A 14,924-nucleotide genomic window follows, 5' to 3' on the forward strand; every position below is an offset into this window, starting at 1 on the left:
TTGCCCACATAATCACTGTTATTCTGGCTCTCACGAGGCTTGAGCACTTTCCCTGTGCCACACTGGGCTCTGCTTCAGGAGAAAACAGGTCTTGGACCCTCGACTGGCACAAGCCCCCACTGCCCCACTGCCAAGAGCTGATCTGCTGGGCGCTAATTGTTTCAGCTCATACGAACTTGTGCCTCAGGCTGGGCTCAGTCTCTGCACGTCATTGCCCACAGCTACGGTACCCAGCAGACCCGGCTCCCAGACCCTGCTGGGGATGCTCCAACTCGGCGCCGAAGTCCTCCTGAAAGTCCCTGGGATAGGTCAGATGGCACCGTGGCTGCCAGAGTAGCTCTGCCGAGGATGATCCCGCCCCTCTGCGCTACCAAGTGCCCTTCATTAATGCTTAATGCTGCCCCAAGAACATCCTCTGTCCTCCTGGCTGCAGCCGCCGCCGCCAAGGGGCAGGCAGGCAAGACAGCCTCCCTTCCCTTCCTCCAATGTACAACGAGAAGCCAAATGAAATAATGAAAGAAACTCATTTTAATGCCACAGAGGGAATTGTTTTATTGCTAAAGCAGCAAATAGAACTAATTGAATCGGCTGGAAAAGAAAAAAAAAAAAAAAGAAAGGAGTGAAGGAGAAGAGAGGTGCAGTGCACAGACAGAAAGGGCGAGCAGGAGTCTGAATATTCATGGGCCTGGGAACTGCAAATCTGTGAATGCAAAATGTCCTCAGAACTGATAACAGTGCCAGCAGCGGTGCCAGTGCCCACCTCGGAAAACAAGCAAGCACCGTTTGCATTTACAAGGTGAGCTTTTAAGTAACAGCAGGGAGCGAATTGTCTGGTTCGTTAGGCTGCTCCGCACTCCCCTGCTGAAACAGGACGGCGTGGCAGCGAGCGCAGGGCATGCCACATCCCGTCAGCAGGTGCCCACATTACCCATGTGCTGCCCACCCATAGGCACAAGTACCCTGAGGTGCTGCACAACCTCCTCCTCCTCCTCCTCCTCCTCCTTCCAGCGCCACCCTCATGCGCAGCAGACCCCCTTGGGACCATCCCGTTGCCCAGCAGGGACAGGAGAGTGACCCAGCTGCTGCCTGCCAGGTGAGGGGCTGTGGAGTTGGCTGTGATCCTGTCCCTGCCAGGCTGAGCACAGGCTGGCATGGTTGCAGGGCTAGGCACCTCATCTCAAATCACGTCCTGTGTCACACACCACCAGTTAAAGCCTGCCACAAACCTTTAAGCTCACTGTTTTCAGTCAACCTGCATTTTCAGCGGCCACATACATATTAGTGTAGGGGGCTGCATTTTAATTAAGGCAGTGCTCATGTTCTTCATTACAGCACTAAGTCACCCAGCGAGGAACACCAAGGATATAAATCCCCTTAATGAAGAAGGAGCTGCACGTTCAGCTCTGTACGTTTAGGCAGAGGCACCACCACACAAAATGACTGCTCCAGAGAGTGCAAGAAGGCACTCCAGGAGCAAAGCTGAGTTAGACATGCAACTGACCATACAGCACCAGTTCAGCACCACCACAACCAGACCTCCTCTGTCTGTATCCCAAGGGCACACAGCAAACAGCCTATGGCATTTCAATCTGCTTCCTCTGCACTGAAACCCTAAGGCCCACCTGGGTTGCGTGAGTTTGCCAGTTAGTTGTGCAGTGCCCAGGCTCCTCCTGGAGGCCCACATCATAGCTAAAGGGGAAGGTCTGCAGCAGAGACCCCCATGGCAGGAGCTCCAGGACTTCACTTCTGTCCTGAGCTGCTAGTGCTGGGCAGCCAGCCTTAGTGCTACCACGGGGCTGAGGACAGAGCCATAGGTTGGAACTTGCACCTCTGCAGAGCACCCCAGCCTCTCCCTCTGCTCCCTCTGGGCACAGTGAAGAGCTCCAGGCTCTCTGCCCTGCCTGTGACATGCTGTGAGCACTAGCAGAAGTGAATAGGGGGCAGTGGCAGAGCCATGCTGCAAGCACCTCACCAGGTTACCTGCAGACAGGGCCTTGACCTGGGCAGCAGCAGACTGGCATCCATTGTGGTGCCCTGCAGGGGCCTTGGCTGCCAGAATTCCCTGTTCTAAACACATCACCCGACTGTAGTCAGCACCTTTGAACTTAAACATGGGCTCCTTAAAGGTCCTGACAAGGAAAAAATGCCTCTCCACCATCACCTACCACCAGCAGTTGCTGAGGAGCCACTGCTCAGGTCCCAGATGAAGTGGGTGGTGCTGGAGACATGACAGATGTCCCACAAAGACAGACACATCCCAGAGCCAGGGCCTTGCAGACCAGGGCAACAATAAACTCCTTCAGTGTAACTTCACCAGCAGTGGCTCCAGTGGAAAGCCTGCAGTGATCTAATAACACATTCTCCCTGCTGCCACTTCAGCCTCCAGAAACCAGGGGCAGCCTGAGCCTTAAACCCATCCCGACTCTTCCTCTGTCACTAATTGTCAAGCTATTTGTACTGCACATTTTACATACCAGACAGACTCCAATTTCATGGTGGCCTAGGCTGCAGAAAGGCCTCTTTTAATCTCCCTAATTCTACAGTGGTACCAAACTTTACTGTTTTCTGTACACTTAGTCCCATCTAACACTATCACTACAATTTAGGAGCAATAAAAGTCAAGCTCCCGCCTTGCACAATGAGCCTGCAGCTTTATTTCCAGAGTTCAATCAGTTAACCTAGGAGAGCAATGGCTTCCCTACAATGAGTAATGATGCAGAATAATATTTAGATAGAGATAAACTCCTTTTGCATAGGAAATTGCATTACAATTTGCTGGGTCTCAAAAATTTGCAGCTAGATGCTTTAGTTTGCCAATGAAGTTATTGCCTCAGGCATTTTTCCACAGTGCTTTGATTTTTTTTTTTCTGGGGAGGGTATTTCTAGAGGATTTTGAGCTGAGCAAGGAACCTTTGCTGCTCCTGATCCAGTCGTGTGCAGGAGACCCAGTGGCACTGCCTGCCTCCTCCTCCCACACTGGTCGTTCACCTGGCACTGATCAGGTGCAGAAGATGAAGAGCATCTCAAAAAGTGGCTGCAGGAAAGTGCTTTGCCCTTCATGAGGAAGAGGCAGGTAGGCACTGCCCATGCTGCTGGCTGGGGATTCCCAGGGCTCCCCTTGGCATGCTGGACACTGAGAAAGTGTCCTGTCAGACCCAGTTCCCCAGGATGGAGAACACACACACAGAGTCACAGCAGCAGTGGTAGCAGGTGCCTGACCAGCTTGGCTGGCTCTGCTTTGGCCAGGCATTCAATCTACCTTGGTCAGCCATTAATGAAGATTGGTGTGCAGAATACTGCCAAGGCCTCCCCTCTGCTGCCAGGCCCTGGCATCATTCATCCTCCCCTGCCCATGGCACCAGGTACCAGCCACCACATTCACACTTCCCTCCACACCTGCTGAAGCATCATTCCCATCTCTCCTGAGCCCCACAGATTCACACTGAGCTTCTGATGACAGCAGTTTGCTTTTCTCGGTGTTCTTGATAGCCCAGGCAGGAGATGCTGAGCCCCTCCTGGGTACCTCCATGCCCTGAGAGCGCCTGGCTCTGCAGCTGCCAGGCCCTCAGAGCAGCAGGGCAGAGGCTGGTTTGTGATGAACACAGCTCAACTAAATCATCCCAAACGAGCTGGGAGGTGCGAGCGCCAATCACGCAGGCGAACGACAGCAGGATCAATGCTGCTGCTCCCCAGGGGACAGGCCTGATGGGGATGAACCAAAGGCCAATTAAATACCTCCAGCAGCAAGGACTTCAGGATCCATGGTCTGCCACTGGCGTTCCACGAGTCAGCACTCTGGACCCAAAGAGGTTTTACGCGAGCAGGGCGGGAGCTGAGCAATTAGCAGTTAACAAGGTGCCCCAGTAGCACAGCCCCTTAGAGCCATGGAGAGCTGGAGGAGGCTCCTGCCCACTTATTTAGGGGCTCAGAGCTGGGGCCTGAGCAGGGAGCAGCAGCTGAGCCCCGCAGGGAGCCTCACAGCCTCTGGAGCTGGAGCCTGGTCCTGACTGGCATCATCTGGAGCGGGTGGTTTGTCTCCTCCTTGGCTAGGCGATGGCAGCTCCTGCTGTCAGCTGCTGAACCCAGCGCAGGTCTAACGCGGCGCTGAGCTGCTGTTGGCTTTCCAGCAGCGTGCCGGCTGCTCGGCTTAATTATATGAATGTCCATCACCAGCAAATAGAGAAAGGGCAGAGCTGAGCCTGAAATAAAGTTATTTGCAGATGTGGATGAAGGCTAATAGAAAGTATATTCTATTACTGTGCCCATCTCCACTCAAGATGAAAGGAGATATGCTCCAAAACAAAGCAGAGCTGCGAATTTGGGCTTACCAGAGCATCGCTGCTCCGCTCCGACCCAATGTGATTACCCACTAATAAAGGAGGGGGCCAGGTCCACTGCAGCCCAGCTCTGGAGGGAATGGAAATCAGATTTTGGCTTCAGTTACAGCAATCTCCATAACACAAAACAAAGCCTGGCAGCTGGGGTTATTTTTATCCTAAGCCAGCTCTGTTTAGCCAGCACTGATGTCCCGTTCCCATTTCCTCTTCCCCTCCACCCCCACTGCCTCAGTTTCTCCAGGCACTGACTAGATTGGAGCAGACAACCAGGGCTGTACTTTCGACAGGATCCTGCATTCCTCCGTGGTAAAAACCAGTTGTGAATTTCCCATCCACCCTCAGCATTTGGCCTGTTTATATTGCCAAATAAATTCTTTAAAGAAGTACCGTACTTCACAGGAGAGCTTGTCAAGGTAAATACCTTCATTTACATAAAATGTGACTAGCAATTGAAATGTTAAAGCCATAAAGAGCAAGTTTATGATCCATCCTTGATGCCTGGATGTATAATATGACAAGAGGGAAAATAGTGAGGCTTGCAACGTTTACTAAATTGGTGTGTTGACTCTGGGGATGGAAACAGGAGATTTGACAACACAGGTTGGAAGGGGTTTTGAGGTTGGGGTTTGTTGGGCTTTTTTCACCCCCTCTTTTCCCCCTCGCCCCCATAAATATGAATCCCTTTCACAGCTTTCAAACAGTTGGCTCTTAAACACACTCCTTAGCCTAGAAACAGCAGCAAACCAAATAAAGACTTCAGGGCAGGGGCCTGCACTGGAAGGAGCTACCTAGCACACAGCACTCTGGGGATGCTCACCTCAGGTCACAGAGGACAGGATCCCACTGTGGGCTGGACAAAAGCCCAGCCACACCTGTCCATAGAATCACAGAATCAACCAGGTTGGAAGAGACCTCCAAGATCATCCAGTCCAACCTATCCCCCAGCCCTAGCCAGTCATCTAGACCACGGCACTAAGTGTCTCATCCAGTCTTTGCTTGAACACTTCCAGGGATGGTGACTCCTCCACCTCCCTGCGCAGCCCACTCCAATGGCAAATCACTCTCTCTGTGAAGAACTTCTCCTATGCACCACTGTCCCTCCAAAAAGTGGAAGTGGGAGAGGTGGCCACAAGCCATTTTGCACAGCAAGGTCCAGGCAGCAGCTCCAGCACATGGTCCCTAGGGACGCTGAGCTGTTCCAGCGTGGGGCATGGAGATGGATCCTGCCCCAGCCCCTCTACCCGCTCACTCCCCAAGAACTCTTCTGGAGCTGACCCCACCCTTTTGATCTAAGCAGGAACTTCTCGTGGCAATTGGAATTCAGGGGCTTCTTTTCAACTTTTAAAAAAAGGGGGAAGAAACCAATTTAAACCACTTCAAATCCTAACTAATACTTTAAAAACGTGAATAAAAAGGATAAACTGGCCCGCTGCCTACACACATACCACAGTGAAATTATAATATCCACACTTAATGCCCTGGAAAGTTTGATGGTGCATGTTCCTCACCTCAGCTCCATACAAGCCTTTCAGCCATTCATTCACACCCCTACCCTTCTCAATTCATTGAAACCACTTCAAGCAAAAATCATTTGAAAGAAATTACCTCTGTGTATTGCACCACGAGCGGTAAGAAATGTCCCACATGAGCCTCTCCAGCCCCCAAAGCAATAAAATTTCTGCTGAAGTGCATGATATAATGACTCTGGGAAAGAAGTCCCCATGACAACAAGAGGTAAGAGAAAGCCATGAAAAGCAGACTCCGACCTCTCTCGGTACAAGGTGTCACCAATTTGTGCTGGAATTGTATGGACAAAGGCTTTTGGTTTTCAAAGTGAACTTTCTTTGCGAACCTGTTGTTCCCCCTTTGCTAGGCTGGGCTTGGAAGAGAGCAGAGCAAGCCTTGCTAAATCAGAAACCGAGCAGGGGTCAGGCTCATCATTTAATCCTCAAACACAACCAACCAACCCTTCACCTTTCTCCTCTCCAAGGGGGCTGCTTTTCCCCAGGCCTATTTTGGGGGTTTCTGCAGCATCCACACGCTTGAGTGATGCTGCAATCACAGGCAGAGCAGAGCTCACAAACTTTGACACTACCCACAACACTTAAACCATTAGCAGCAAAGCTCTGGAGCCTCTACTTAGTGGATTATCGAGCAAAACCAGAGATTGTTCTGGAAAGCACAGTGCTTTGGTCAGGTTATTTCAGGCCTGGTGACATATGACAGTTCCCCAAGTGCTCCAAGGGATGCTCCACAAGTTGCTAGAATCACAAACTGGTTTGGGTTGGAGAGGACCTTAAAGATCATTTAGTTCCAACCCCCTGCCATGGGCACGGACACCTCCTGCCAGAGCAGGTACTCAAGCTGAGGGAAAAGGCATCTCTGCTGTGCTTGGTTGGTTTCTGAGCCCTGGGTTCACAGCCCTCCCAAGCACTTCTGCCCAAGGTGTTGGGCTGCTCCTGCTCACAGGAGCTGGGCACACACCAGGAAGAGAAGGGCAGAACCCTGCTGGATGTGGGACGTGGTGGCCTGAGTGGTGCCAGTCATGTCTCTGCCAGGGCTGAGCAGGACAGGTGCCCAGGATCTGCAGCTCTCGGCCTTGCCACCTCCCTTCAGATGTGTCTCTCTCTGCACCACGTGCCCTGCTGACACACAACCTTACCCAGTGGCAGCCAGCACTGCGGGAGTGGGCATCTGGCACTGTCCCTGCCATCACCTTGTCCTGACACTGCTCTCAGCCTCTTTGCAAGAAGAGCAGGCACAGCGTGGAGGGGCTGTGGGTGTTCGAAACTGCTGCCATTCCCATGGCTACAGCCGAGTAGCCTGTGGATAACCATCATCAGGTGATGAAACATTGCAAAGAGGCCCGAGTCATTTCTGGATCCTGTCCCTTCAGCTGAAACCGAGGGGAAGGTTGGGAGAATCCTGATGTACACAGAGCAGGAGAACCCAGCACTGTCACACAGTGGACTCTGGCAGCTCTGGGAGCTGGAGAAAATTGATGCCTGGTGCTGGAATGGGCTCTCTCCAGCACCCAGATGGGCAAAATACAGGGATTAACCAACAGTCAGCCTGGCCCCTGCTCACATCCTCCAGTTTATAACCCAGCTCAGCACAGAGCCTCCCCCAGCTTCACTGAGAGCCTAACCCAGGCACCAGAGGGAGGTCAGTGGTGCAGGCGTGGGCTCGTTCTGCGTGGGAGGGTTGGGCTAGAAAACACAATGCATGTCTCAGACATTTAGGAAAGGTGAAGGGGTCAAGGTACTGAAAGCACCACGTTACACAAACACTAGTGCAGTCTCCAAGCCAGATTCATCCCAACACACTGGATCCATAGAAGAGGGAGGCAGCTGAGTCACTACATTTCAGCAAAAGCCAGCTCACAGCAGGTCCCAGAAAGAAAATCAATAGCCTTTCCCCAAGTTCCCAGAAGTGCAGAGGGCATGGAACGCTGGGAAGGCCTTTTGCAGAGCAATCCAGCCGTCAGCAGGCTGCTGCAGCGGTGCTGGTCGTTAGCAGCAGACCCGATCCATCTGTCCCCTGCAGGAGCCCTGTGGTGCCCATCAGCACAGGCTCATGGCGTCGATGGCAGACGTTTGATTTCTGAGTATGCTGAGCTGATGGGAGAGCCACCAGCATTACCCAGCAACACAATTACAGCTCCCAGCAAGGGCTGCACCGTGTGAGACCAGCTGAAACAGCCCCGAGCCACCGCTGCCCAACTGCTGCTGAGGGATGCTGGGGAGGGGAGGTGGACTCGCCACATCTTCTCAGACACAACTGGCACTATCTCTACCAGCTGCTACCGTGAGAAGAGATGACTGCTTGGAGATGGGATGAGCCTGGCGTACACAGGGATGGCCCCACCACCCCAGGGCACAGACTGACAGCCCCACTGGCCTCAAAGCAACACAGGAGGGCAGGTGGGACACCAACAACCCCTGGGAGAAGCAAAACCATCAGACGAGCATCCTGTCTGCAGGGACATGAGAGAGAGCATTGGCTCTGCAGCCATGGCCAGCTGCTCCTGGAACCACTGGCTTGGATGCACACGGTCATTACTGGGAGAAGAGCTCCTTGGCATGGCATCCTTTATGAGTTGTTGAGGGCAGCAGCTGACAGAGCACCACACAGACCTGGCTGCTGGGGAGAAGGCTCCAACAAACCCAGACAGGAGGCAAGAACAGCATTAGACATGCAAACCCTCTGCATGCTCATCGTGGTGGCTGCTCCCTGCAGTGGGGCCATGTCACACACGAAGCTGAGCCCTGCACAAGGGCAGGAGGTGACACAGCCAAAGGTAGAGTGAGAAGAGAGTGGTCTTACAGAAACCTTTCTGCAGCTTCCCTCCAAGAACTCTGCTAAGGGGGAGGGGAGGAGAAATCCAACATGCATGTACAGACAGAAATTCACTCTCGACTACTTGGAACAGTCCTCAGATCAGGGAGCTTTCCAACTGCACAACTGAAGTTCACCACTACCAGAGACTCTGCGTTGCAGAGATCACACATCTGTGAAAACTGCAACCCAGTTGTCAAAATAATTACATATCTCCAGTTTCCTGCTACACAGGAGATGTCCAGATAGCCCCAGAAGTGACCAGACAGACCTGCACCATCCCACTGTGCTGAGCCTGCAGGCAGCTGGGAATGCTGGGCTCAAAGCACTGGGCTGTTCCACTTAGCCCAGAGAGCCACCAAGATGCTGAAGCAGTGAAATTCACTGTGCTGGTCATTTGCACAAGCAGAAGAGCTCACCTAAAGTACCATCTGTCCCAGTGCTACGAGCCCCCACTCTCCACACAGTGTGCCCAGCAGGTCCAGGGAGGTGATTCTCCCTCTCTGCTCTGGTGAGACCCCACCTGGAGTATTGTGTCCAGTTCTGGAGCCCCCATTACAAGAAGGATGTGGACATGCTGGAGCATGCCCAGAGAAGGGCCACTGGGATGACCACAGGGCTGGGGTACCTCTCCTATGAGGACAGACTGAAAGAGTTGGGACTGTTCAGTCTGCAGAAGAGAAGGCTCCCAGGTGACCTTCCAGTATCTGAAAGGGGCCTACAAAAAAGCTGGGGAAGGACTTTTCAGGATACCAGGGAGTGACAGGACTGGGGGGAATGGAGCAAAGCTGGAGATGGGTAGGTTCAGGCTGGACGTGAGGAGGAAGTTGTTGAGCATGAGAGTGGTGAAAGTCTGGAATGGGTTGCCCAGGGAGGTGGTTGAGGCTCTGTCTGTGTTTAAGGCCAGGCTGGCTGAGGCTGTAGCCAGCCTGATGTAGAGTAGGGTGTCCCTGGGCATAGCAAGGGGGTTGGAATTAGATGATCCTTGTGGTCCCTTCCAACCCTGACTGATTCTATGATTCCTCACACAGCCCCCCAAAAGCATTTAACATTTCTGCTCTGGCACCTTCATACTGGTCACCAACAGCATCTGAGCAGCCAGAGGCGTCCACGTCCACACACTTGACACCATAGCACTGATGGAACCACTGATGGACAGGCAGCATGGTGGCTGTGGAGTGGCAACAGTGTCACCCTCCCTTCTCCTCCCATCACATGAAACCACACAGGATCACACAAAAGCCAGGGCTCCCTGCAGAGCCCAAGTGTAGCCCACTGACACATGGCCTCTCCTGAGGCTGTCACAGTAGACCCCAAATTCAGGCCTCCATCACCACAGTGAGACAATCCTGTCTGAGAGTCAGATACTGTGGTAAGTGTGCAGATCCCATTGTCCACAGAATCCTCTCATGCTTCTGCACCCTTGCATCATGCCCAGGCAAGAAACTTGGGCACATCCCCAGTGCCCCTTCTGTTTGTGCTGGCAATGCACATTTGTAGCCATCAGTTAAACTCCTCCTGTGCTGAGAGGCCTCCAAAGTCTGCTGTCATTTCTGCATGCTCTCACAGTTCACCTTCAGCTGCAGGGTAGCTCAGGGCAAAGCTCACAGCATGGACCATGCCCACTGAGGCATGAGAACTGTGCTGCAGCAGGCACATCACCTGTGCAAGCACCTCCAGCCCAGACCGGCCAGAGGGGCTGTGCAGAGGGTTAATCCCATAGCTGGGCTGAGCACACAGCAAGAGCTGCCCCAGGTCTGTGAAGGAGCTGAAGGACACTCAGGCACTACCCAAAACCCAGCTGCAGTTCTTACAGAGCAGAACAGAGTCTCCTGTGGTTCAGAAAGGATGAGCAGGTGGGACCACCAGTCACTTCCAAAAGCAAGGCAAATCCCTGCTCCTTGCCACAACCATCACCCACAATGGGACCAAGTCCTGGCATATCAATCAAAGTTCAAAGAGAACATTTACTGCCAGGTACCAGTGTCCTGGACTTGACGAGACTAAAACATGCCAGTAACATGCACCAGAGAGGAGCACTGACAAAAGAAAAGGTCTTAAGCTGCTTCCTAAAAGCTTTAACACCACGTAACAGTGGTTAGCTCACACTCTGCTTTGAGAGGGGAGAAAGAGGCAAGCTAGGAGATGCATCCATAACAGTTAAAGCACAGGGAGTGTGAGATGCAGCATAAAGGAAGCTGTGCCTGTATCTGTCCTTCTGACAGCCCAAACTGGGATATATGGAGTCAAAAATTACAGACACACCAACAGCTCTGGCAGCACAGCACTGAAACAAGCCTCTGACCCTGCCCACACCTGCAGGTGTGTGAGGAGACCTCAGGTCACTCATTTCTTTCTAGGCTTTGTCTGCTGAGCTGAAGGGACCACAAATAGCCCAGCTTTCCCTCTGGGTCACCAAGAACACAGCTTGGACCACAGAGCTGGAGTGATGGGCTGCCACATGCCCCAGCCACAAGGCAGAAAGCTCTACTTGCACTTCCTCCTGTCCCTAACCACTGTCTTAGTACAGGTCCCAGACAGTGTCTACAGCTGACTAATACTGAGGCAGCAACAAAGTGGAGAACCCAGCGTGGGACACACACTGAAGTAATGGCACCATTTAGGTGCTGTCTCCATCATACAGGTGAAGAAACTAAGGTGGGGAAACTGCTTCTCTTCCCTGCAGCTCTGCTGGACTGGAAGATGTTCTGTGCTGAAAGACAAAGCCAGGAATCCCGAGGGGCTGCTCCTTCCTCATTTCACTTCATAAGAACAAACTTGGCAGTAGTAAAAGCTAACAGCTGAGAATGCATAAAAAGCAGTGTTATATGCAAAATATAAACAAGTGGTAGAAGCCCCTGTTAGGAGCTGCCGGTGTAAACACTTCAGTAGCTGCTGCTTTGCTAACAGAAAATTGACATTTCTGCAGAGAGGAAAAAATCTCCAATTACTCTGCCCAGGACTCAGCTGCAGGCAGCCAGCCCTCGGTGCACTCAATCAGGGGATCTCAGAGAAGGTCAGAAGAAATAGCTGCCAGTGGGGAAGGCAGCTTCCCCCACTGCTTTTGCTCACTGTTTACATGGCACTGAGCACACCAGCCTCCTGGTCTGTGACATCGGCACAGCACCAGCACCAGGGGAAACCCATTGCTCCCACCAAAGCACAAGTCACCAGCACTGTGTGACCTGTGTCCTGCGCCAGCGCCAACAGAAAACTTTTGCAAGGAGAGAAGAACACAGCTGGGCTGCTGTGGAGATGGCTTCAAGTTAAACCACCAGGACACATCCTCAGCGGCAGGCAGCACCGGTGCCAGTTACCCCACAGCCAGAGCATTCATCCTGCAGTGTGCTCTGCTCAACACCTTCTCAAACCACCTCTGACCCAGCCTTCCCCCTGCTCTCTACCAGCACAGCAGGGCATCAGCAATGAGCTAAACAAACCACAGAGCTACTGCAGGGATGAAAAATGTTGACGTGCATTCTGCAGGCACAAACCTGTGGAGCCTTTACTCCTGGAGGAGCTACAAGGGGCTCACCAGCCCTTTTGTTGTTAGCATGAGCCTAGAGAGGCAAAAGCAGCTGCCTGCCACATCCAGCACTTCATTTTCTGCCTATTCTGAATAAAATCAAATCTTTTATATGCCATCTTCTAACCTCTCCCAGCAAGTTTGTAAACTTAGTCTTCAAGGCAAGCCTTTCCTACAGCAAAATTCAGGGAAACAAGACACCATGTCTGAAATTAGGTATAGAAGCACCACAAGCATAGCCAATCCTTTACTTCTTCCCCACGCTGGTACAGCTCGCAGGGAACGCTGAGAGACAAATATGCTCTCCCCGTGCTGATCTTCACTCTACTGAAGCCCCTGAAGAAAACTCCTCAGCATTTTAACACAACCAAGTGGATGCTCCACCCCACAAGCGTTCCTAAGGCTTTGCATCCACAACTGCTACAGAAAATTGCCTGGAATTCCTCGCATTCAAATGCCATTGACTTTAAAGTGGGACCCCGGCAGTAACTAACTCACTGCCTCTGTTTTATTCTTCCTTCACGTTCAGAGGAGCTCAACAGTTCCCATCCTCAGTGCAACACAAAGATACAACTTCCTAGCTCAGCCAGAGACTATTTCTCACAGCAACACTAGCATGGGTTGCTTTCAAGCGTAAATTCGAGTACCACCAGTGACCTGCAAGCTCCACTGAAGTGCTGCAGTGGCTTTAGTTTGAGATTTTTAAAGAGAACCCCCCCGAGCCATCGCAAGCCATTGATTTACTGAACCTGCCAAGACATTTAACACTTCATTACCGCAGCCCAGCATCTTCTAATAATCAGGACTTTTAGTATGCGGTTCCCTTAGCTGTGTCACACAACAACATCTACAGTCTTCCTCACAAGCAGAACTGGATCTCATCAACGGGGAGAACTTTCTGATATGGGACTTGTTGAATAAAGGGCAAATCTGAGCGGTGAAGCGAAGCCTGAAGCTCGCTGAGGAGCCGGCATCGCTCTTCGCTTCCAAGCCCCCAGCATCACCTGGAGCAGTTTCCAGCCCTGTTTATTTCAGTAATTATTAATTACTGACCTATTTACTCCAAGCGCGGCTGAGCTGCACGGTCTGCCCGTGAGCTCTGTGCACAGGAGGTACCGTAAAGGGCCTTTTCCACACATTCTCTGCCCTCCCATTAAAACGCCGCATTTCACATCTCCGCAGCTGCCAGGCGAGGCACCTATCCGACCCCCGGCCTGCCCCGACAGCCGTCCTGGCCGCCGGGTTCTGCACCCGCCGCGGCCCCGCCGACCCCCGCAGCGGTCCCGGGACCCTCCATCATCCGACGACTCCGGTGACACCGCCTGGGGTCCTGGTCCCACTGCCGCGCCACTGCCCGGGTCTCTGTCTCACCGTGTCGCTGCCGTCCCGGGGACACTAGGAACCCTTCTTGACTGTCTCCTGCGACTCTGGGAGCCCCCTATCCCGGCGTCGACGAACACACGTCCCCTTCCTCACCTGTACCATTCCAGCCCCTTCTCGTAGTTCCTGTCGAAGAAGTGGGGCTCGGTGCCCACGGCACGCACGTCGGGGTGCGCCCGGATGGCCTCTAGCAGCGCCCGCGTCCCCCCCTTCTTCACCCCGATGATGAGGGCTTGCGGCAGCCGCTTCTCCCCGTAGTCCGGCGTCGTGCTGCCACCGCCACCGCGGCTGCCGGGGCTGCCGGCCCGGCTCAGCTCCTCGTCCGTGGTGCTCGACTCCTGCGGGTCCCTCTCGAAGGCTCCGCTCTGCGCCGTGATCACCTCCCCGGGGGCCAGCGGCGACCGCGGCCAGGCGCCCGTCGCCGCTTCCCGGCTGCCGTTGGAGGCCCGAGTCGGTACAGCGGAGGGCACCGGGGCGGAGGGGCTGGAGCTGGGGCTGAGGCTGGCGCTAGCGGTGGGGCGCGGGGCCGCCGTGCCGAGGAGGGCCCCGGGGGAGCGCGGGGCCGCCGTGCCGGGCAGCACGGCGGGGGAGCGCAGCGCGGCGGGGCCGGTGCCCCCCATGAGGCTGTAGCACAGGTAGGTGAGGCAGAGGGAGAGGCTGCACATGCAGAGCAGCTTTCGCGCCGGGGGCCCCTTAGAGCCGCGCCCGCCCGGCACCCCCGGCGGGGCTGCGGGGGGGGACATGGCTGCTGCCCGCTCCTCGCCCCGGGCACCGGGCGCACATGGTGTCAGCCGCCGCCCGGCCACCCCAGCCGCATGGGCCGCCGCTGCCCTCCCGCCCCGCCGCCGCCGGGGGGGGGGAGCCCTGCATGGCACGGTCGCCGCCGGCCCCCCCGCCGGGCACCGGGGCTTAGCGCTGCCGCCCCGGTGCCACCGGCCCCGCGCTGTTGCCGCCCCGAGTTCCTGCTGCTAAACTTTGTGGCGGGTGGGAGGCGGGAGCGCGCTCCCGGCGCGGGGAGGGCCCGGACCGCCCCCGCTGCCGAGAACGCGCCGGGCCCCGCCGAGCGCCGTGCTGGTACCGCCGGGCCGGGGGGAGCCGCGCCGGGCGGAGCGGGGCAGCACCGGGTGAGGCAGAGCATCACCGGCGGCAGCGCCAGGAGCAGCGCTCAACCGAACGGGGCAGCATCGCGGGGACTGGCGGGGCGAGACACCGATCGATCATCCCCGAGAGAGCGCAGAGCCCCGGCGCGCTGCAGCCCGGCTGGACCCAGTGTGCCGGGGACAGTCCCCAGCGCCCCCAGCTCGGCCCCACGCGCTGTGCCGCGTCCACCCGGGCAGGAGCGG

General features: G+C 54.7%; 1 protein-coding gene across 1 annotated transcript in view; it reads right to left on the reverse strand.

Annotated features, from left to right (window-relative positions):
- The window catches only part of HS3ST4 (heparan sulfate-glucosamine 3-sulfotransferase 4), a 63,474-nt gene extending 49,006 nt beyond the window's left edge, over positions 1–14,468 (reverse strand). Inside the window, exon 1 of the mRNA XM_064153449.1 lies at positions 13,678–14,468. Within this exon, the coding sequence (XP_064009519.1) occupies positions 13,678–14,324 (647 nt within the window). The 5' untranslated portion in view covers positions 14,325–14,468. The remainder of the gene's footprint in view (positions 1–13,677) is intronic.
- Positions 14,469–14,924: the final 456 nt, after the last annotated feature.

Source organism: Pogoniulus pusillus, chromosome 13 (genome assembly GCF_015220805.1).
Source record: "Pogoniulus pusillus isolate bPogPus1 chromosome 13, bPogPus1.pri, whole genome shotgun sequence".
In the NCBI taxonomy this organism is placed as follows: Eukaryota; Metazoa; Chordata; class Aves; order Piciformes; family Lybiidae; genus Pogoniulus; species Pogoniulus pusillus.